Genomic DNA, 22,845 nt, shown 5'->3' with positions numbered 1-22,845 from the left:
ACCGAAATCGGCTGAGAAGGATGAACTCACTTTTACTCGCCTGAATGGCGGCTTTGGCACCACCCAGAAGCTCTCAGTGGGCTGAAGATTCGATGCCCAATTTGAGCGGACAGCACGCTAAAGCCCCGTACGTATGAAACGTCTCCATGGGTGTTCGCGATGACGGATCACTGCTTCGACGCCAGTAATTGCTGAACTACGGTGGGGATTTTCATGCTTCGCTCAGTCCTCGTATGAAGTCGTATCAGTGTGAACGGGAGAGAGGAACTTGTTGAAGCTGATGACATGAATCGCTTACCAATGGAAGCATCTCCATCCACTGATACTTCTATTTGCTCTGAGTCTCGGATGAAGCTCTGCACGGTGTTGCTCTCTGTGCCCGGCTCACGCAGTCGCCCAAAACTACAGACAAGGCGAAAATTCTCAACCTTGGGAGAATACTGCTTCCAGCTCGGGAAGGGAAACCCCAGATTTTAATCCTTTCCGTTTCACGATCTTATCGAAGTCTAAGACATCTGAAAAGTTCTCTTCCGTGCCTTCCCGAGCCACAGAATGGGAAATGCCTCGACTTGTTGTCGGGAAGTTGCACCGAACGATAACTGAGACGCGCACGGAAAACTCGGGTAGCTGCAAATTGAACAAGAACACACATTTATTCACATCGTCATGGCTTTGATTTCTCCGAAACTTCTCTCTCTCGAAAATTCTCACCCGGCGAACGCTCGCGATCGCTTAGCGTTCTCTCATAGCGAGGGAGTCCGCTCAATATTGGAGTCTTCGGAGGACTCTTATCATACCTCCACAATTACCCAAACAGAAGATTCAGATCAATCTCTCCAGATGCTGCAGGTAGCCAGAGATTCCGACCTATCCTGAGGAGTCGCTAACAGATAAATATCGTTGGAGTTGCCGAAACCAGAACGATACACTGACATCCCATGTCGGGAATACTGCTGAGTGATGCACGCGAAAACGTGAGCACGGCGACGTTCTGACGGGAATGGCTTTCCGCGGGATTTATTCCACCCCCCCCCCCTCCCGTCTTTCGGGGGAAACTTCTGCCAAAAGGATCGCACCCAACTTCTCGACAGCATACCGATGTGATCATCTATCCCGGAAATGGCTCGATGAGCTTGCCGTGACCCACCTTAGATAAGCCCCGAGTACGTAGTCAGTCACGCTTTTGTACAGTCGACTTTGTTGCTTGTTCGTGTTTGTTATTCTATATTGATTCATTTATTCATTCATTCATTTATTTACTTATTTATTTATTTATTTCTCCATTTAATTACTTATTCGTCTGTTTGCCAGTCTGCTTACGTGACAGATCCGTACAGCTATTCGTCTGTTTGTCTTAGAATAGGAAAATAGAAAGCTATCGATTCAGGACAAACAGTGAAAATCACATGAATTCATGGTGAAGGTGATGATGCGTTTTGGGGAGACGCCGATCTTCGCAGGGCGTTTTGAGCGAAAGCTTGATACCATTGCTTCTGAAATGCGGCAGCTTGTTGGTGTCCGTAAAGTCGTGATGCCATCAATAATTGCTCGGCGGTAAGTGCTGCCGGTGGCCGCGGACTGGACGAAGGTGAATCCGACGATGGGGATCGTGCTGCCGCGGCTTCGGTCGTCGCTGTGTCCACAATGCTCCAGATTTTGGGTCGGGCTCCGGGACTCGCAGGCGGAGGAGTGACCGATGTCCTGCTCGTTTTCCTCTTGCTCGTAGCCTCTTCGTTCTCGTCACCGTTATTGTTGTTCTTGATGTTGTTTCCGCCGCCTCCACCACCGTCATCGTCGTCGTCCACACTAACTTCTGTAACAAATGAACATCGTATGTATTAGGCTATACTAATTAGATCGGATCGCGTCCGACAAGAGCCAGGCCAGATCCGACCGAGCCGCCCCGTCCCGAAGTGCTTCAGGGAGATATTCGAAATGAGCGGACAAAGCATGTGGTAGCAGACAAATACCACATACTTGACAAGCTGCTACTGGAGCAGCAATAACCCATCTTACAGGTTGCCTTTAGTTTGGCGAGGAGAGAGCCCCTCCGGTCAGCCTACCTGCTCCTTCGCCCGCTCGTCCACTTCGATAAAACGACTATTTATTTATATTCCTTGCCAGCGAGAGCAATCCTAGCAGCGAGTAAGCCATCGAGAATCAACCAGCCGAGCATCCTTCTCTCGCGGGGAGCTCGCCAACGGGGCGGGCGAGTAAGCGAGCCTGCTCTGATGCCAGCGCCCTCCTCGCCTCATGACCGACCGGATGGGGGGTGGCACCATCGACATTTGCCCCCGCAAGCATTATTATACCACTCATCTCCCTAGTGAGAGCAGCCCGAGGAGACTCTGATAGAGCCAGACATAAAGTGCGTATGGTCCGCATCCCGTCCGTCAGATCAGTTCTTTCAGAACGGTACAAGGATGGTTTCGGAAATGTACAAATCAGGTTGGCAAAGTCGGAATCAATTCCAAATTCGATCCTCGCGCAAAAATCTCTAAACCTCCCCTCTAATTCTTTCTCTTTCCGCACTCCTCAGCGAGAAAACCTTAAAGGCACACAAATCGGTGACCTGTGAGGAACTCGAGTCCATCTTCGAAGATTTTTTACCGCCGCCCAACCTCGGCTGCGCTCAGAGACAAACTCCAAGTCGGTGCTCATCATCGAACAGCTTCTCTCTCCAAAGCATTGATAGTATCCGGAAATACAAGTACGTATCCTTGGGGATCGAATCCGGGGCCTGAATGCTTGCCGGCGGCGCAGATCGATCTGGCGATCTTGTGGGGGACCACGCGCGTCTGCACACACCGTGCAGAACACGCTAGCAACTCGACCGTCTACTACGCAGACCATGCCATTCGAGGCAGCGGGATTCATGCATTCAATGAATATTCATTGAATCGAACTCGCTTCAGTTGGAACTTGACCGAGCCTGAATCAACGTTTTCCCGCTGCGGGTTGCGATATCTGACTTTTGTGTGTCGACTTGCATCGGTCCGTGGTCAGCCTGTGGTGCTTTTGTATGCAAGCTCCCTTTTCGGCTTTTGCCCAAAACGATGTCCCAAACGTCCACTTCGAGAGCTAAGGTTTATTTATGAACTGGATCACACACAGCGGCATCTGTAGCAGCGACGGCGGGCGGGCAGGCAGGCGGGAAGGCAGGCGCCCGGTCGGAGACGCTGGTCGCAGCTGCTCCCCTCTGTCATCTGATACTAAGTGACTTCTCGAGGACTGAGGATATTTCACGGCATAAGTTGGACGGCCGAGCCCGTCTATATCTTGCTCTTCTTGGCGAAACATTTGCATTCATCGCCACCTCTCGCATTGTCGTCAAAGCGGCCCCGTCACTTTCTCTATCTATCACTGGCTATGGACCGCGAGGATAGGGCGCGTCGCAGTGGTTGTTCTTTTCCTGATTGAATAAGCAGCTACGCACGAGTGTGCGATCCGTCACCGACATGAGATCGCGATTCGATGTCAGAGTACCACGCTTCGTCTCCCAAGGATAAGGCTCGCCACCCTAGGTTCTCTGTCCTTACGAGGATTTTTTTTTCTGCTCACCTTCGTCAGCCCTCCGCTGCTGTCGTTGAGACGTCTGGAACTGCAGCAAGGAATGTATGTGAGCCATGTTCTCAGGGGTCATCGTGTTGCCCGTCAACGATTCCATGTTGATGAGCGCGGGTGGCGGAGGCAATCCCGAAGCCATGAGCTGAGACAGTTGTTCGTTTCGTCTCGCCATTTCATCCGCCGCCAGGAGTGCAGCCCTGAAATCGAGCGAATCGTCCAGCACACATCATAGGGGAGAATAAACCGATTGACTTCCAGGGGCATACCGGGTCCAGATTCCCACTCGAAGATTCTCCGAGTTTTCCTTTCTCATCAATCTTCGAATTGTATAGTACCTGTTCTGATTCGCTTGCTGGGAATTTCTGAGGTCCTCTTTCTCGTCCTTATCGTCCATGTCGTCGTCGTCCATGTCGTCGTCGTCCCCACGAGTCCGCGGAGACCACGTCATCTTGTTCTCTTTTTTCAGTCTTCTGCGGGCGTTCGCGAACCAAGTGGATACCTGGGTAGACCAAGAGACATCATTTTTACCTCGGAATTCCTAAGCCTCACGCCCTCGACTAGGACGTCGGGTTCGTTCCCCAGCGTCGGAATCGATGCCTCGCCTCGAAAGTTCATTAAAGTTTTGTTTCGCGGGAGTCTCCTCGCTGAGGCCATTTACAGCGTGGCTCGCTACATGGCCGCGTCCGAGTTCAGGTCGAGGAACAAGTCTCATTCGAATAGCGAAGTTGCTCCATTAGCAAAAAATTCTAGTTCGTTTGCACTCGAGAGCTACACGGGCCAAACAAGTGCAATGGCCAGATAGCGACACCGCGGACAACAATTATTCCATCGTTTGGAGCGAGTGCTTGTGCCGCTTGCTTTCTCATTCGACTCGTTACGAATCGGATCCGGGCCGCCTCCGATCTACCAACAACATAGACTTCGAAAGACCGATGCTCGTTTCGTTGGGTCGGGGCGGAAGTGCAATCTCATGTCTGGCGTGTAGTACAAGCTCTCTCGTGCAATAGTTTGAACGATTTCGATTCGAGACAATTGTTTGGGGAAAACAAGCAACCATATTTATCATTGCACGACCGATACCAACGACCGCCGCAGCGAATATATAGACCGAATGAGCTCGGAGAACAACTCGCGGTCGAAGCGATCGCATTTCCTGACCACACGATGATGATGTTCCGCCATTCCTCTCGGATTCTCCATTTGTTATATTGTTAATTCTATGAAGGGAACATTGACGACGGGAGAGCTTTCCGAGACGACATTGGATCCGAACCGATCCGAGATCCACCGAGGAACGGGAAACAGAATTGAGATCAAAGAGCGACGTTCTCCGCTTTTCGTATCTTCGAGCGCTCAGAGACCGCGACGAAATTCATCAACGAGATCCCAATATCCTTGCTGATTCTGACGAGGTTCTCACGAGATGAATTCAGGAAGACTTCGAGCGTCAGTACTCTCGGAACGCAAACTCGACTCATCGAAATCAGCCTTAGATGCTCCTTGTGAGCTTGTTTCCAGAAGGATGAACCACCGAACGGAAGTCAGCCGCAGAGAAGTAGTCCACCGATAGGGGACGGTTGGGGGAACGAAAGAAAAAGTGATAACAACGCTAGGGAAAACGCTCCGCCAAGACTTGAACGGGAGTTTCGTTGATTGTTACGCCGTCTGCCACTGAGCGATATCAGGGAGGGACAAGCCCAATTTGGGTGTTCCGTTCGCTGGCTCGGCTCAGCTCATCGCCAATGAGCCGATACCTGGCTTGCGAGCTACTGGACAGAACATCGTTAGAACGATATTGGCACGGAAGCCACGGAAGTCGAATCGTCTCAAATGCGTGTCGCTCGCCATTCACTGACCGGCGGCGAGCAGGGTGTGAAAAACACCCTGCTCACTCAGTGAAGTCGTGAATCGATATTATCAATACCGATGTTTCGCACCACCACCTCGAGCACCGACTTTTCCGCGATTTCCAACTCGGATGGAAGTCGCAGAAGGCTCTTTCGGAAGAACGAAAATTCATTCTCCCTCGCATACATGCGTGGGAGCGCTAATCCTAGTCCCTCTGGATCCCAGAGAGCGGAATATTTATTTTACCTGAGTCAAAGTCATCCGAGTGATGATGGCCAGCATGATCTTCTCTCCTTTGGTTGGATATGGATTCTTGCGATGCTCGTTTAGCCATGCTTTCAAAGTACTCGTTGTTTCTCGCGTCGCGTTTTTCCGTCGTGCTCCGTTGAGGTCCATGCTCGCCAACCTGGAAAGCCCCATCCGTCAATCATGATGATACAGCATCCGAAAGCGCGGAATCTCCGCCTGCTCTGATGCTTTGAGAACCCGAGGAGACTCTTCGGCATTGTTCAAGATTCCTCGTTTATCAATAACAACACCACAGCTATCAAGATGCCCGGCGGCTCTCATTAGGCAGCCATTCGCAACTTGCAATGGCTTTCATTTTTCATCTGGTGTGCTCCGAAACTTAGTTCGGATGCCGGCATGTTGCCACATCGGAGCGAGAAAAACGCACTTCCCTCCACTGTGACTCGAGTATTAATTGTGATAAATCCACCTGCCCGCGGAAATGCACACGGCTCCCGATGGATGGGGATCATGGTGGAGAGACCGACTGAGAGGCTGCTCGATGCAAGCCGCGCTCAGATTCCGCGAGTGGCTCGGTGCGCTCGCGACGACGATCATTCATACATTTATTCGTTGATTCATGCTTCCATTCACAAATGAGTGAGATCGCGAGAGCGGGCGGGAAGGGAGGGCAGCGGTTACCCAGAACGGGAGTTTTGATCGGTGGCAATCTCGATGGGTCAGGGGTGCTTAGCGCAAGCTTGCACCGAGTCACACCCCAGCGATAGCTCTCGGAGTCCATCGGCGGCGACATTATATTCTCCCGGAAGACATTTCTGCTATGGGGACAATTCATGAGGCGAGGACGAAACTTCGCTCGGGCTCGACAACGGGTGAGAAATTTCATTCCTCGAAAGCAGGTCAAGATCGAATCCATGAGTGATTGGGTCCGTCGGTGAAAATGACAGAAGGGGAAAGATTCCGAAAAAACGGCCCGGATAACCCCGGAAAGGGATTAAGGCCAGAATCGACATCGACTTACCCTGAGAAAGGGTATCCCGAGAGGACGCCCCCGTTGCCGGGATCGTACCCAGGATAAGTCGTCCCTGAGTACATTTGCGCATATGCCGCAGCCGCCGCGGGTGATAGGTGTCGCCAGGCTTCGAGATTTTCTTTTGGGTTTAAACTTGTTGATCCCGTGGGCAGCGTCGTTGGACTGGAGTTGTGGAGCGACGCCTGGAAAAAATTACACCTCCGATTTGTATCAATCGCTCATCGTGTTTTCAACAAGAACTGAGAATCGGTCACGTGTCTCGTGTGCCTTCAATCGCTAGCATCCTACGGTCATTGAGGTATCCTCAGAAAATGAGGAAACTTCTCCCGGAGAAACGTTCCCTCCACGGAAGTTTCCACGATGGATCTGGTTTCAACGAGCTTCGGAACGCGGACATCGTTGCGAGATATCATGGGCGCCCATTCGGGTAAAAAGCGAGACGGAGCTTTTTCTGGCGGTTCGCCTACAGGCGACATTCGTTCGAGACGACTCGATGTTAGTTTTTTGAGGAGTTTGATCCGTCCAAACTTTCATCTGTATGCGTCTGGCGACAAGACGTGATATTTTTGTCAACATCAGAACGATGGACGTTTTTGTCCGGAATGACGGGCGCCAGTGGAGCGGTCGGGAGTCATCAAGCTGACCGATGTATAGGTGCCCTATCAGAGCTGACTTAGGAGCCGGAGATTTCTGTTGAGGGAGCGCCATCCCATCTCGAACATTCTTCGACACGCTCAGAATTCTCGCTCTCCCTCTTCTTCATCATGTTGACTGATGAATTCTCAATGAATCGATGAGAACTTCTCGACTGCCCTATTCAGCTCTCGAAATTCACTTCGATTCTCCTCTTATAGATGAATAAATGAATTCGTCGCTATTCCCTTGAACCAGGAGAGTCGACGGGTCCGCAACTTCCTTTCCGCACAAGAACCTCAGACTCTGGACCGAAAACAGAAGCCATCGATCTGAAGTTTCTGAGATTTCACTCGCAGCATTGGCGTCTGGGAAACGATTTTTTGGTCAAAGTCAAACGGCATCAAGTGATTTGAGAAGCGACGCCTACCCAGCGGAGGGGGGATGTTCCTCCAACCGAACAAGAGAGACACCGAGGGGTTGACTGGAGGCCCAGCAAGAGGGCAAGCGGGAGTTCGACCAACCAACACGATCTGACACAAAAACGGGATCTCTCCGGCTTGTCTCTTGCCATGTTCCTTGTTCTACAGCTGTAGTCCCTCCCTGTCTTGTCGCACGTTGCTCTGACATGTTGTAGCTCTCGCGTCACTTGCACTTGGACAGACACCAGCTGCCGAATGCTCGATCCGAGATGGTTTTTCGTTTCGTCGCCGACAGCGGACTGCGTGACACTCGAGCTGAGTAGAAGACGGGACAGACTTTTTTCGTGTTACGAATTTCTCCACGCAAAGCGAGGGAAACTGCGTCTAGACAACGCACTAGCAGAGCTCGAAGCTCAAACTCTCAACCGGTCGGGCAACTCTCGATTCGCTCTGAGGGTGGCGACGGAGCGTCGATCTTCAATGCGACTTTATTCACTGCCACGAAAAAAATCTTCGTCGTTCACCCATCGCACGAGGAAACCGTTCCCAATCGGTCGACTCGTATCGAGTCTCCCTCCGAATTTCGATGATGGCAATTATAAACCATCGTGGCCATCGGAAGTTCGCGGCACAAGACATCGGAATGCGCCTTTTCTTCTACCAGTCGGAGATACAAGCTAGAAAAGCTGCTGCTGCTGCTACTACCGCCGCCGATGCTGTTGGTGGTTTATTGTTTCAAGAGTTCCCTATCGAATCACCACTTGACAGCGCGTGGTTTAAAGGTCATCCCATAAATTGCTCGGGCTTTACATGTACACTCGAAATATCTCGATCACTCTGTTTCTCCCCCGTTGTCTTCAACAACCAAAACAAGTAGTTGCTCGTTTTGTCTAGAACGTGTTAATTACACCGAATGTAGTTCAAGAAAGACCCATTCGGTCGATGTGGCTATACAAAGAACGCCCGAGCATGTAGTAGTTATTCTTTTCGAGCAAGATACGAGATCTCTGCCGGTGGTCCGTTCGTCCCGTCGTCCATCTCTCAGCCTGTCTGCTCAAACCGTGCACGGATGACCCTTAGTTCTGTTCCCGGAGCTTTCTCGATGCCGTAGCATAGAGTCGAGCAAATTCTAAAACAACAGCAACAGCCGTAGCTCGGGAAAAGCGCCGTCAAACTTGGTGCCAAAAGTGGGACGTTCGTGTTCTACCGCAATATTCGCTCGCTCGCTCGTTCGCTAAAAGGTGTTACGCTAGAGAGCCTATAATTTTCAACAGCTGAGCAGAATTAATTTTCTGTTGCTGGCGCAGTGGGCAGCGCCACCAATTCTGCGTCGACTGATGGGAACGGCCACCGACGGTGAACTTTCGCTAGTTCGCACTCCCCGCGTGAGAGCCATCCTGGTCGGTTGCGGCAGGAAGCTCTAATCTCCAGACGACGCACGACGAACCACTAGTGAGCAAGTGGATTATCGATGAGACAGGATGGCGATTCGAGGCTTCGATTTTGTTCGAGACGTAATTTATGATATTCGGGAGGGTGGAAAAAAAACCTCTCCCCAGAGGAAAAGTGAGAGCAGGAGGTGGAAGCTCCTTATTGTATCGTTTTTCACCCTTGTTTTCGTAGCGCTTTATGAACTGCTCGAAGCGATCGACGTAAAAACAGATGGTTCCTCTCAAATGGAAGTGTTTATTGAAAGCACTGTCATCAGTCGTTTCGCTAAGGTGATAGGAGAGGCCTCCCCCTGCTTCGCGCACTGAGCCTCTGGGACATCTAACTCTGGCTTGTGCCGCCTGCTACCGGCCTGCACCGTTAGGCCACAAAGTGCTCAAGTAACGAAAACAAAGTCTCTCCTGTGGCACCGTATCTTTTCCATGTTGTTCGAGCTCTCGTATATTGCTTCTTGGGCCGGGTATGCGTCGAGGCAACTGACTCGGGATCGATGACTACCGTCGACGAATACTATTGCTCAGAACTGTCTCTGATGAGCGAGGAGCATACCGACGATAAGTCGACGAAAAGAGCGAAGAACTTACCTGTTGCAGAAGCGCAAACTGATGAGGATCCATGAGCATGTGGTTAGGAATCTGAGCCGCAGCGGCCGTCGTGGGTGAGCTTCTCGATGACGTGGATGACGATGCGGAGACCGATGGGGTTGAAGGTGCACCCGAAAAAGCGTTCGGTATCGCGGCTGACGATAATCTGCGCGAAGTTCGAAATTCAGTCAGTCACTATCGGTCGGTTGCCGGAGGCGGTCTGGCTTAAAGGCTACTCGATAGAGCGATTTCGTACAGTCGTACCTTCTCACAACGCATGTACAAATTGGCTGTCCGCTAACTGGATGAGTGAGGGGCGTACAATCGGAAAGATGTCCCGACGGCGATGGCGGGCTCGATGGTCCCTGTGGTTCTCCTAAAGCTTCCATTTTCACTACGGGTGGAGACATGGTCGACATTACAAGTGGAGAAGGCCGTCCCGGTGCTCCGATCCTGGAATGCTTCGAGAAAATGCATTCGTTAGTCTCGAACACTCAGATGACTCGGATTGAGTGAATTCCCCCCCGTACCGCGAGTTTCCCCCCTCGGGAACCAAAAACGCAACTGGAACTGACAGTCAAGCTTCAAATGGATCTTCCCGGAAACCTTCATCCCACACCGGAGCCGGTTCTGCCGATTTTATTAACCTGGGCTCACCGCTGTTTGTTTCAGCTGACGATAGAGCACCGGGGTTCGCAGCCGAGCGAGCTTCGTAACTGCCCTCGAACAGTATCGTCTTCTCGACTTGAATCGTTTGGCTCCGCTCTGTAACCAAACGGGGAAGCCTTGTCATCGCCTTCGATAGGCGTTTGCGTAGAGGAAAATCCTCCCGGTGGTAGCGAAGGCAACACCCCCGATGCCTCTGAGCTCGCCGAGCACATCGACGGGGAGCCGGTGAGCGAGGAAGCCAGCAAGTGAGAACTTAATCCCTTCCCAAGAGGTTAACCGGACTTTCCTCCTAGTCGCCGCCGTCTCACCCGAGTCAGTCTCCGTCTTCACCCGCTCTCCCGAGACCCCGTTCCTGGGATGCTGCAGGGAACAAGATGTCAGGCGGAGGAGAAAATCACACAACCAACCGGTCTCTCACAGCTGGGCCACGCATCTCCGAGGGTTGCGCGACCCGATCGATAATAATTCGCGCAATTAGCTAACGGGTGAATTGGCAGTCAGGGAAACAGAACTACAGATTCCCATCGACACTCCAAACGCGGAGGCTCACACGGCGGAATATTTTTTCTTGTCAAACCGGACCGGATACCAGCTTTTGACGCCCGGATTAAGAGCGTGGTGCGGGCGAATGAAATCCGGGGAGGTCAATCCAATTCGAATTTCGACATTTCATCGCTACTCTCGGAAAGCGTCCAATATCGAGAGGTGTATCCTACTGATGATTGACTCTAATGCGTAAGTCCGCCGAGCGTGTGAGTGTCATTCGATGTTGTTCGAGTTATCGGGAATGTCTACGCTTTAAGGAGCAGCTTCGTGTCGTCCTTATCGAATTCTCTCCCGTAATTTCTCGTACAGCCGAGCACTCGAAGTTTTTTTATCTGCAAGAGGAGCTTTTACCGGGCGAGATATGAGGCTCGTCGACAACACGCTCCCTGAGCGCTAGCCGCGGACAATCCAAGTACAAGGGCCGCTTGTTCGTCATTTGTCCAACATCGGCATTCAGCCTTGCTCTCTGTTCGTGGAATCGTTTGATCCCTCATGCTAATCATGGAGATGGCCGTCAACTCAGTCAGTCGCTCGGTAGCACTGACAATGTTCCGGCAGCTATTCGACATGGACAACGGCTGAAACCACGCCGACTGCGAGCGTGGAGTTCGTTACAACGAACGAGCGGACGCTCATGGCGGTCAGCGGCCGCGACGACGGGGAGATAACGGCCGGGGAGTCGGGGCGACAGAAGCGGCACAAAGTGCTTTCGAAAATTGCCCGCTCCACTCTCTCGGACACTGACGCTGCTGAGCGTTATCATCAGAAATCACAAATGCGGAACCACACTGTACAATGACGGCAACGACAACAAGAGCAACTAAACCATCGACGTAGCTGTCCACCCCCTCACAATTGTCAAAACAGCGTTTGGGAGCCGCACTCAGCCGAATCTGTCGTGAATACGTTTCCGGAAAAGATTTCAACTCGTTCCCGACAAGCCAGCAACAAGTCCACGGGAGGCGACTTCAGTTTGCTGGGAAGGCAAATATCTTATTATTATATCGGGCGCTCTCACGACTGGCCGAAAGGAGTCCTCGGTTCTGTAGGGGGCTCGAAGGAGTGAACGAGGCGGTCCGGAAGAATCGTTCGAACAACGAAAGGGTTGCTTGCAGCTCCACTTGGAATCTTGCTCACACGTCTCACGGGACCTTGTACACGTCGTCATCATGCTCACACGCACGGACACACAAACCGCACTTTTCCATTTAGAGACTTAATGTGATAGCAACGATCGAGACAGGCGACTCGAAGAGGTGCAGCCGTTCGAGCTCCTTGAAACGTCTCTCGAGAGGCTCACGACGAAATGTTCACAGAATATAAGCATAGTCAGCTCCTTGGCCCGAGAGATTCCTGTGACGGAGCCCCGAAATTCCCGATTTTGCTCATGAGCGAGTGATGAGTTTTTCCGACTATTTTCCTATACGAAGAACTCTTCAGAAGAATCCGTCGCTGATCCAGTCCACAGTCCACGCACGCAGACCTTACTCCGAATGTTGACGATTGCGTATCCCGCGGAAAGAATGCGGATCAAAGAATTCCGGAACTAGGGGACCCCCGAGCAGCGAGTTTTCCGTGAATGGTTACCAAAGCAGTTTATTGCATGCCTCGACGCGAGTTGTGTCGAGCAGTTTGAAACGTCCCGAAATACTCCGTCACCAGTAGAGAGTGTTCGACGTTTTGTGGCAGAGACATCGCTGAATCTCCACTTCTCAGCTCCAATTCCATGACGGAGGACGGCTGACCGAGGCAAGGACCCCTTAAGTGAGGAACTTACGAGTCTTTCTCGCTACGAAAGCAGTTCCAATCACCAGATTGGACCTTGTCCCAAGGATAGCATCGAACATTCATGACATAAACCATCATCAACATAATTCGAGTGACTTTCTAGATACGTATTCGTCACCCAAGAAGGAATGGCTCATGATAGACTATCGGAGTCGATTTGGCTCGGTATACTTCGAAGACACGACACACGTCGGTGTCATCGACCATTTCCATCATTATCACAATCATAATCGATCACTGCAACCACGGAGGAAGGCTTCGATGGGGCGACGCTTTTGGGAGCCGGCTCTGGAAAAGCATTCGAGTCAATCAACGACTCGAACAACATTGACGACGACACTGAGTGGAGTGAGTGCTTGCTCGGTGATACTTTCGAGCACTTGTATAAATTGAACACAAGGTTCGTCGTCGGCAGCGACCGATGAGGGATCCGTGAAAGGTCCGACACTAGTCGCTAATGTTATTGCTATAAGAGGTAAATAGGAGTGATACAGACAGTCAACAACCGAACAACGAGATAAGGGTGATACATCCATTCGCTCGTTCGGCCGTACGTCCGTTTGCCCGCGCTTGCGACGATCGAGCGATCGATCTATCGCTCGGGAGTGGTGTAATCGCGCTCACCGCAAAGCGAACGGAGCTCTCACGTTATTCCCATAGAAGTCTGGGTGTCCTAATGCAGTTGACGCTCTTCCGCTCGACGCACCCACGGCTCCTCCGTCCGCTCGCCTGCGAGCCTCAAACCTTAGCGGAAGAGAGTTGCCTTTAAAAGCACTCGATGAGCTCTTGAGCATGAAGCTCTAATGTGTTTGACAAGACCTTGTGACTTGACCGGAAGTTTTCAAAGTCGGCTCGCTTTCCGATCTCTCAACATCCTTGACAGCGTACCGACTATGCGTCGACCTGCAATCGAGTTCTCCAGCTGATTGACTGCGTCCATCTGGATATGAGGACGGAACGTTCCCGCGTGGACGTTTTTCCGCGAATCTCTATCTATGTCCGTTGTGTTTGAAGGCTCACTCGGTTTTTTCTTCTCGCGGCGAGAAAAACACAGGCTTTCGCGAACCGATTGAGGAAAATGGATCCCTGATAGATAAGTCGTTTCGAGGCGGACATCTCTCCCCCTGACGATTCATGTGTTATATTGGGCTCTCGTTAGGCTACTGATTGAGAGAAGATTGTTCTGCTGTTCCTCGAAGAGGACAAACGAGCTGTTGGCGGTCAATCCGATTCATCGATATACGCCTGTCGACGATGCGCAGTATATCCTTCTGACGTTTCATCCGAGCAACGTGCGCCGTTCGATTCTCCATGCCAGCGGAGGGTACGTATCGGACACTCGGAGCGAGCTCTTTGAACAAGATTGAGCATATTCTCTCGTGGTTTCAGTTTATCAAACGATCGCTCATCACCTCAGTAGTCTGCGTTGCCCGACACATTGGGACCGTCACGGCGTCACAGGAACTTCCGAGCGAGATCGTGTCGTTGGAATTATGTCCTCGAGATCCATTTCCAGCGGCTACATAATCTCGTCGGTGGCGACAGCAGCGACAACGCTTATTGTTCGAGCATGCATCCTTTAAAATGATCCTCTAACCGTAAAGAGGATTAACACCACTCGTCTGCGCTACACAAGTCTTCCAATGGGTTTTTACCGCTTCTTCGCCGGGGAATTTCCGTTTCCGACGGCCCGAGCGCCCCGTAGCACTCCCGTGCATGTGCAGAATGTCCCGGCTCAGCTCTCAAAAGGCTTCGAAATTCTGAATGAGGAGCGGGAAAGCTTCTAGGCTCTCGCATATCACAAGCAAGCTCCCGGATCTCCTCTAAGAGTTCCCAACCGGGACAGACCGTAAAAGGTCCGAGTTCGAATACAAAAATTCAGAAAATCTCGGTGCTACCGGAGCGGCTGCCGACCGCATCATCAGACCGCATATAGATTATCATTCGGGACAAGAACAGCTGGAACTTTCCGGATCAGATCGCGTAAGCTGCAGAAGTTCTGTTCGATGCTCACGTTTGTCTATTTCGGTATCATCAAGCAGCCTGTTTAGAAACCGTGCCCGACTCGACTCTTATCTCTGGGCTGCATCCGAGCCCTCTTAGTTTTTGTCTAATTGTGTTACGGTGTTAAGCGGAGCCAGTTTCGTACGTCGGACCTCACATCTCTTCGTTCGTCAGACAATCAGTCAGTAAGCTCAAGCCGTCCGCTCGCTCGGTGCATCGGGTCGGTAAGAGACCCAGCCGCTCGGTTTGTGTGCGAGCGACGACGACGGTGCAGAGATTAAAGGAGACCGCCTTTCCAGCGTTTTTCTTCCTTTGCATGAAGATTCAATCTTTTCCCCGCTCGGCATTTTACTCGCGTTCAGCGCAAACAAGGGCTGTTGTTGTCGCCGTCTTCGTTCTTCTGGTTGCAGTGCCGCCATAAGCCTCGACAGGGTGGTCTTCATTCGCCAGTCACTGGGCCAATTTAGCAATGAAGCTACGGAAAACGTTCAGTCCGTTCGAGATTAATTTCTCCCCATGCAAGCGATGGGAAGCTCGCCGAGGGCATGCCTCCGAGACGTCTTTTTCCGTTCGGGCATAGGGGTCTGCTCTCAGCTCCATGCATGGGCTCCCGTCGCACCTCCGATCGCTCGGATTAACCCATCTCGCCCCATTGATGTACTTCATCGTTCTTATCTTCAACAAGCGCCTCTGATCCGCTCCGTCCTGTATCCGCGGCCGTAGCTCTACGCTCCTGCCTATCAGCAACGCTTCGGAGCGCGAGGGCAGAAGTTGTCGCTTCGACACATGGTCCGCGACTACGTTCTATCAAGAGCTCACTGTTGTTTCAGTGGTTCATTCACTTGTTCACTTAGTGGGTTGACTCGCCAGCTCGTCTTCTCTCTCGGTTTTGCTCGGTATCTCTTTTTTTTCTGTCAGTGAATTGGTCTGTCGGCGCGTCCGACGCCCGGTCGGTCAGTCGGCCGGTCAGCCACCGTCCACTGGTCGGTGGCTTGTCTAAGGCGCCTCATAAAATGAGTTACCCACTCGTTATCTCCTGCATCCGTAGCGTCAACCAGCGCGTAATTGCAAGCGAGCAAGCAGTTTTATATCGCTTTTATTATATTCATCATTAAAAGCTTTATTCAAGCCCATGTGACTGCGGTAAATTGTTCTGTTCATCTATTTGTTGCTGCGTCTGTCCATGATCCATTGGCGACAGAAATCGTCGCGATCGGAATTTTCGAATCGAAGAAACTGCGATCTGATTCTTCCTGAGCAGGTGCTCAGCCGATTCTATTCTGCGAAGCTCACGCCGAACAGATAGCTGTGTCCATTCGGGAATTCCGATAAGAGAATTTTCCGCTCGAGAACTCAGCGAACTATGAGCTGAGGCGAGCTGACGAAAGACAAAAATCCAGAACACCAGCGCATTGGTCGCGATTAGAATGAATGGAGCTAGCCGCATGCTACACGTGAGTCTGTTCCGGCTCCGTAGCTGTCGAGCTGCCGCTCATCTCGTTCGTCGGGTCGGACGTTAAACTGTTCTCGAACACCCTGACGCTTATACGGAGAGACCATTAAAGCCAGAAGAGTGCGAGCATCAAAGACAGCAACAAGAAGCTATAAAAACGCTTCACATCATGTCCACGGAATCAGCATTCAGGATTCCATCAAATCTACCTGCCTGCCTGCCTGCCTTCACGCATCCAACGCCCAGCCGGCGATAAGTCGAGATTGCCACCAGGATCCCGTGACTTTTTTTCAAGAGACTCCATTGTTGGAGCTTTCTTCATCGGTCTCTGCGGTCAAAACACCACGCTGGCACCACCGTCCCGGCCGCGGGCTAGTTCGAAGTTTATTTCATTCCCTCCGACAATTATCGATTACCGCGCCGCCTCCCGCAAATCGACCGAAATCAGAGAGCGAAAAGAAGTGCTCCCACTCTTCTCACTTGATCTCTCATTGAGTCGGTCGCTGGTTCGTTGGGCACACGGGCCATAAGCGCTCTCGGAGTTCTGCCCCGCTCGCTCCTCTATGGCCTGATGATCGCGACCGTAATGGTCCTGGTGATGGCAAAGGCGGTGGCAGTCGCGGCCATGGTGGTGGCGGTGGTAGTGATGATGTCGGTAGTTGAACGGCTGGAGAAACTCGTTTTAATTTTTCAGTCAGCCTTTTCACCGGGACTGCCCTGGTCGCGGTAGTCGGAGCGGCAGCAGCGGTGGTGGCGGCGGCGGCGACAGCGGTGTGTCTGCAGTTGGCCCAGATTTCATTAGCGGAATATATCGAGCTCGACCGAGACTGCCGACCCACCGACTCTGCCCAGTTGGCCATTATTTACTCTTATTATGAATATTTAAACAAAGCCTTGCCCTCAGACGAGAGGTTCTGCCTCTCGGCTTTGCTGCCACCAGCCCCTAATGAGAGCAGCAGTCGACTTGAATATTTAGCGGTAGCGGCGGCGGCGGTGGAGGATGGCGGGGTAGCTGCGGGTCACGTGATTCACCCGTAGATGTGGAGCCAATAAGGTACGAATGAAGCACGCAAGCCGTGTCATCGTTCGAGCCGGACGGAATTCCCTCCGATTCGAACAGGCGAGTAGACGATCGACGAACGCCTCAGAAATGTGCTCGACCCTGCGATTTTGTTTTCTGTTTTCTTGTGCTGCGAGTGGGGAGAAGCTCTCGCTCGATATTCGGATTTCTCCCGTCGAAACTTCACCCATCGGATTTTCGAATCGTTCGTTCCCTCCACTCGGAGTCCGAGCTCGCTCTCTCCTAGATTTTCCTCCTACTTCTCCTTTGCCTTCTCCCGCCTTCTCTTCTTAGCAGGGTGCGAGGATTGAATTTTTAATATCTTTTCAAATCTCGTCACCGTCGCCCTCTCTTCCCGAAGACCCGCGGGGAAACAACCGGGAACTCATTCATACTGATTCGTGCGGATTCTATCGGGACGATATCTCCGGCGAAAAGTCGTCGGTGCTTTCGAAATAGACCGGGGGAATCCTACTCGAGCAAGACCGACCTGCGGAAAGGAGCCGGCCAATTGCAGGTTCGAACAACGCTCCGCTCGGACAAAAATCTTGAAAAGGCATTCGGCGATCTCGTTCAAGTTTCCGCCGTTTCGAGTCTCACCACACGTGGGATCCGAGACGCCCTCCAAGAGGGAGAACTCAATCGGATAGTTCGGCGATGCCGCGACGATATACGAGTAATTCTCTACCAGAATTATTATTAGTCCAGTGCCATCGAATGAATGCAGGCATTGAGGGAGAAACCTCTCGTCCGACGTCATATCCTCAGCAAAAATGTCGCGTCGGAGGACCGCGAACTTAAACATATTTCGAACGATCTACGGCACATCGTGTTTCAATGACAGAGAGGAAATTGAAACGGGAGGTCTGCCAAACTACATTTATCCGTGAATATATCAAATACGTATGTGTATAAAACTGCTATTCCATTTCCCTGTCCTGCTGCCGCTCGGATCACAACACGAACACGAAGTTTCTCCCTGTTTGACAACAGATGGTGTCTGACGAAGCTTGCTGAAAAGCTTGCCAGGTCGAAGCTGCGAGTAAACAGTCACCCTGGTCGACCGGATGAGATTAAAGAATTCTACTTTTGCGGCTTGCTTGTCGCGCTTGGCCTTTCTTCCCCTTGCATTGTCGCTCACTGAGTATTTCCCCAATGGATGGTGACTGGTCGCGCGATGTCTTCCACCTTGCGAGGGATTCCGGAAGCTCCTCCGCGGTCTCAAAATCGGAGAGGGTTCGACTCACGAGCGACTCTGTGAGCCCCATGACCATTTGAGTCGACGACCGATACACCGCTAAGATTCCCAGCTCCCGGTACCGAGTCCTCGACCAAATGAGGAGCAATTCCGGTTTGGGGGTTTCTCCGGATCCCTCTCGAGTTCTACTTTGGGAATTTCAAAGTACGGAAACTTTTCTGCTGCATGAAGAACTCACCGGTTACCGGAGACTTTTTTTTGTGCGCGCCTCACGGACCCTAGATGTCGGCTACAGCAGGTACACATACGGTCACTTGAGAACTAATAACCTAAACTAGCCGTCGCTACATTCGTAGCGTGTCCGGTGCCGGCGAGTGAGGTAACATGATCTGACGAACTACGGTGACAGCTTCAAGTTCCAAGAGCAGCACAAGGTTTTGTTCCAGGGTTTCACTGGGTGTTCACCGAACTTCACTCGTTGAACTTCAGAGCTGACCGTTTGCGCTTGCACTTCGGACGGGATGATACTATCTCGTAGGCACTGCGGTTCTGGTCACTGAGCTCGCCAATCGCGGCTCTGAACGCAACTGGGGCCGCGTTCCGTGCCGTCGTCGTCGTCTTTCAGATAGCCGGCCGGACGCGAAAGCAGCTGGCCGGTCAGCTAACACAAATGAAATATGGAAGAACAACAAAAAGAAGATTTACTCAAAACGCCGGTGGCGCCAAATTTGTTAGCACTAGTTGTTGCGGCCGGAGATGCTACGGCGGCGGCTCGAGTCGCTTCCTGGCGGCGGCGCTGGACATCCGCCGGTGGCAGGAGCAATGTGCGCCTGCCAGCGCAAAGGCGGAGTCTCAGGGCCCGCCCCGGGCCCTTACCGCTGCAGAAAGGGGCCCTCCGACGCTGGCTCGCTGCCGCTGGTTGGTTGGCCGCTCGAACGGATGGCTCGCTAACTGCTGGTGACGCTGGTGGGACACCGAGTCCCCTCTAGCTGGTGTCTTTCGGCGGCGGCGGCGGCGGCTGCGACCCGAGCTGGATGTAAATCGTGTCGAAGTAGCTTCTTGTCGGCTTGCTAGCAGGTTGGAGGTCTTCTTTCAGCGTGACGAGGTAGTCAGGAAAGCGAGAGGACAGCCACCGCGGTCGGCCAACCAAGCGGACCGCCAGCAATGCGAGAGAGACACATGTTGGAACTTGGTGATGAGATGACTAGATCAATACACGTTCTATCGATTATTATCCGTCCGAGGATTCGCCGGAGTCGTGACCTCAGAGATTTATTATTCTTATTCTTTCTGTGGTGAGGCGCTTCGCGTAATTAATCTGCTGTTTGTGTATCGTCGAGCATCGAGATCTTGTCTAGGCCGATCTACGTATATGTAGGTCTCGCGCTACCAAGACAACAGAGCCCGGGCACCAGGGCATTTCTGGCTCGACACGGGATACAGATTCCATGATCGACGATTTATCGAAAACAGTCAGGCTGCGCATGTCACGCGAATCCCGAGGTCCGAAAGAAACAGTGACCGGAGTCAGGCATGGCAATGGCACTCTTGAAAAATAATCCCATTCCGGGAATTCCGCAGATTCGCTGCCTCATGCCTCGTGCCCAAGCCAGGTAGCCAACGGGATGGCCGGGAGTCGAGTGCCTGCAATCGTGTCCAGCCCGCGATATAGAAGGCTTCGACTTCGCGTCTTCCGCTGCCCCAGGAGATGTTCTCCGAGTGGAAGTTGGCATCTGTGGGGCTTTTTCGAGAGAGTTGTAGCTTAGCTCTCGACAAAAGTCGCGGATCCCGACCGTGATTTAATTGAGCGTCCTCGCTCGTCGGGTGCCTCGCCACAAGTTTTGCTCCGGCAGAGTCCGAAAAGTCGAGCTTCAGCTGCTATCCGATCCAAAACAGATGCTGGGGACGTCGGTCATCGGATAAGTCAGCCATGCCGAGCTTCGTGCCTGCTACGGAGATTTCAGTGACCGGGACCAGGGCCATCGCTCGGCCTCCTCGCTCAGAATTCAGACGACGTAACTTATCTCGAAAAATCACCATCATCATGGACTTGGGCTGGGAGGATAACTTACCTACTTGCTGAACACCGCGGTATTCAAGACTGAGGTTCACTTTCCGTCCATCAACTTCCCGCTCACGGATACCTCTGCAGTGTTACACGGCCGGCGGCCATACTTGCTCCATCCAGAGCTGAGGATGAATCACAAATGTGTGACCAGGCTGGCGTTCTGTTCCGTTACCTCGAACCTCAAGTCGATAGGGCAACGAACTCAGATCTCAACGAGAAGCTCATGTCGCATCAAGAGGTTACCTATGGCCAGGATATTTTCCGGACGGGAGGGATATTCGCGAGGCTACTTCGCCCAAGTGCAAGAGCGCGCAGGCCGTGTGTGAATCTATGCTCTTGATGACCACTGATTCTCGTTTCTGTCGTGGAGCATACAAATTTGTGCACAGATTCTCGCGAGAAGTCCACAAGAGACCTTGGAACCACGATGAGAGGTCGGTCAAGGTGTCGCATCTGTAAACCAGCTGCTGTCAGCACCTCCAGCGAGCAATCAGATCGTACCCGTGGACGACGGGGTAGAACCATACAAACTCCCGAACGAGTCCATGTTTAACTCGTTAACTCTCATATCACGTGTCAGAATGTCATAAGTTTGGATCAAAACGACCCCTGGGGGACGAACAGCACTGAACAGTATTAGGTTCCTCTAAGATCACTCGCTCCGAGCAACAGGGTTGCGGCGAGCAGCCTGTCGCTAGCTAGCTAGCTAGCTAGCTGGAAAAGGCATCGAATTGCGTGTCAGAGGAATTAAAAAAGTTCATATGTCGCCCTCAGCGTCAGCGGAAGTCTTCGAATGTGGACAGATCAATGTCGAATCGAGCAAGTCGTATACGTAAGCGCAACGGTTTTCCCCGAGAGGGAAACTCTACAGGAAATTTGTCGTACGTCGAGGTTCTAGAACTCCCTCCAGGGGGCTCACATGAAATTCCACCATAGAAATGGGGTATCGGTTTTACTCACCGAATCGTGGCGATCTCTATCGGGTCTCCTGCTGGGCACGCCGATCGAGCGGTCAGATGTAATTCACCAGCGGCAGGAATAGTGCACTTGTGAAGAAAGAGCTGAACTTCCGAAACTCAGGGAGTTGAGGAAATGTTTACATCGCTTAAGGCTATGTTTTTTCTGTCTGACTGTTTCAACAATTCAACGTCCATGTGATGTTTGCAAGAAGTCGTTGGATCGTCGTTTAATCTGCTGACCAGATTCAAGAAACGTCTTCTGTATGTCTCTGCTCCGATTCGGCGACGAGCTCCCTTGCAACTTGAGTATGATCTCTGACCGCTCGCCAACAAACCGAATGTCGAGCTCTCTCATCAGGGCTCGTTTGATCGAGCATTCTTCTGGGACTTCCGGGGAGGCTAGCATCGGGCATAGGCAGGAGAAACGATTTTCTTTATCTAGAAGATTCTTAATCTAACCCCCATGTCCTGCCCTCGCGTCACGAGATTCCGGCTGCCGTGATATGCAAGCTCAGAAGCGGAACGAGTCGCGTATCACTCATTGAACGAAACTCTCGCCTCGTCTCACTCAGAACGCGCTGGATCTCCCGATTCAAGAATACCGATCCGCGGCTACTTTCTTGCTAGCCCTTAACGTTTGAAGCTTGACTTGATTCGTGCGGCCTTCAGAAGCAGCTCGGTAGGTGTGTTTCTAGAGACTGCGAACAAGGAGTGGTCTTGTGGAGAAAACTTCTGATTCGACGGAAATATCGCGGAGTGTGCACACTAAGCTATTGGGATCGAGTGTTCACACTGCATTCTGAGACTGCAGTCTGCAGAACTGTGTAAGCAAACAGTGATGTTCTTGAACGTCGAAGCAGAAGGCGCGAGGCAGTTCATTTTTGAAAAAATTGGATTAAATTCCTTACGCTTGATCGGGAGGGTAACTATCGATGGAGGGGAGACTCGACAACCTGGAGATCGGGAGCCGCAGCTTGGTTTTCGCAGCCATCGCGGAGACCCAATTCGTCTCTTCGGATCGTGTCGATTCGAATGGATTCCTGTCATCAAGTGTGTCCTCTTCATGCAGACCTCACTGAATGCCATCAACCATGTTGCCGAGTCTCTTGAATTCACTGAAATGAGACAGTGCGATGTGAGCGATATATTAGAGGTCAGAGAGATTTCTTGTGGCGGTTTTGAATTGCAGGGATCTCGATTGATTTTTGAATACCACTGATCGAACCTCGGTCTCTTGAGCTAGAGTACGGTCGGCATAGAGAAGAGTCCGCTCCGCCGATGAAGGAGCGGCGCCGAGCAAAAATCCCGATAGAAC

At 51.9% G+C, this 22,845-nt stretch overlaps 1 protein-coding gene across 1 annotated transcript; it reads right to left on the bottom strand.

The window, feature by feature from the left end:
• Positions 1-1,206: 1,206 nt before the first annotated feature.
• On the bottom strand, positions 1,207-21,593 carry LOC100903505 (iroquois-class homeodomain protein IRX-2). Its single transcript, XM_003741704.2, has 8 exons — positions 21,532-21,593; positions 10,050-10,246; positions 9,786-9,951; positions 6,686-6,879; positions 5,662-5,821; positions 3,903-4,066; positions 3,562-3,764; positions 1,207-1,813 (listed from the first exon to the last, which is right to left on the bottom strand). The coding sequence occupies exons 2-8, from the start codon at positions 10,202-10,204 to the stop codon at positions 1,413-1,415; spliced, it is 1,443 nt and encodes a 480-aa protein (XP_003741752.2). The 5' UTR covers positions 10,205-10,246; positions 21,532-21,593; the 3' UTR covers positions 1,207-1,412.
• Between the last annotated feature and the right edge of the window lie 1,252 nt (positions 21,594-22,845).

Source organism: Galendromus occidentalis, unplaced genomic scaffold (genome assembly GCF_000255335.2).
Source record: "Galendromus occidentalis unplaced genomic scaffold, Mocc_1.1 scf7180000077191, whole genome shotgun sequence".
Lineage (NCBI taxonomy): Eukaryota > Metazoa > Arthropoda > Arachnida > Mesostigmata > Phytoseiidae > Galendromus > Galendromus occidentalis.
This window is presented reverse-complemented; position numbering and strand designations above follow the sequence as displayed.

Coding starts and splice junctions, on each gene's coding strand:
- LOC100903505 (XM_003741704.2), bottom strand. CDS start 10,204: ATGTCGACCATGTCTCCACCCGTAGTGAAAATGGAAGCTTTAGGAGAA. Junction 5,822..6,685: donor TCGGGATACCCTTTCTCAGG/GTAAGTCGATGT, acceptor GGGGCTTTCCAG/GTTGGCGAGCATGGACCTCA. Junction 3,765..3,902: donor CAGCAAGCGAATCAGAACAG/GTACTATACAAT, acceptor GCTCGATTTCAG/GGCTGCACTCCTGGCGGCGG.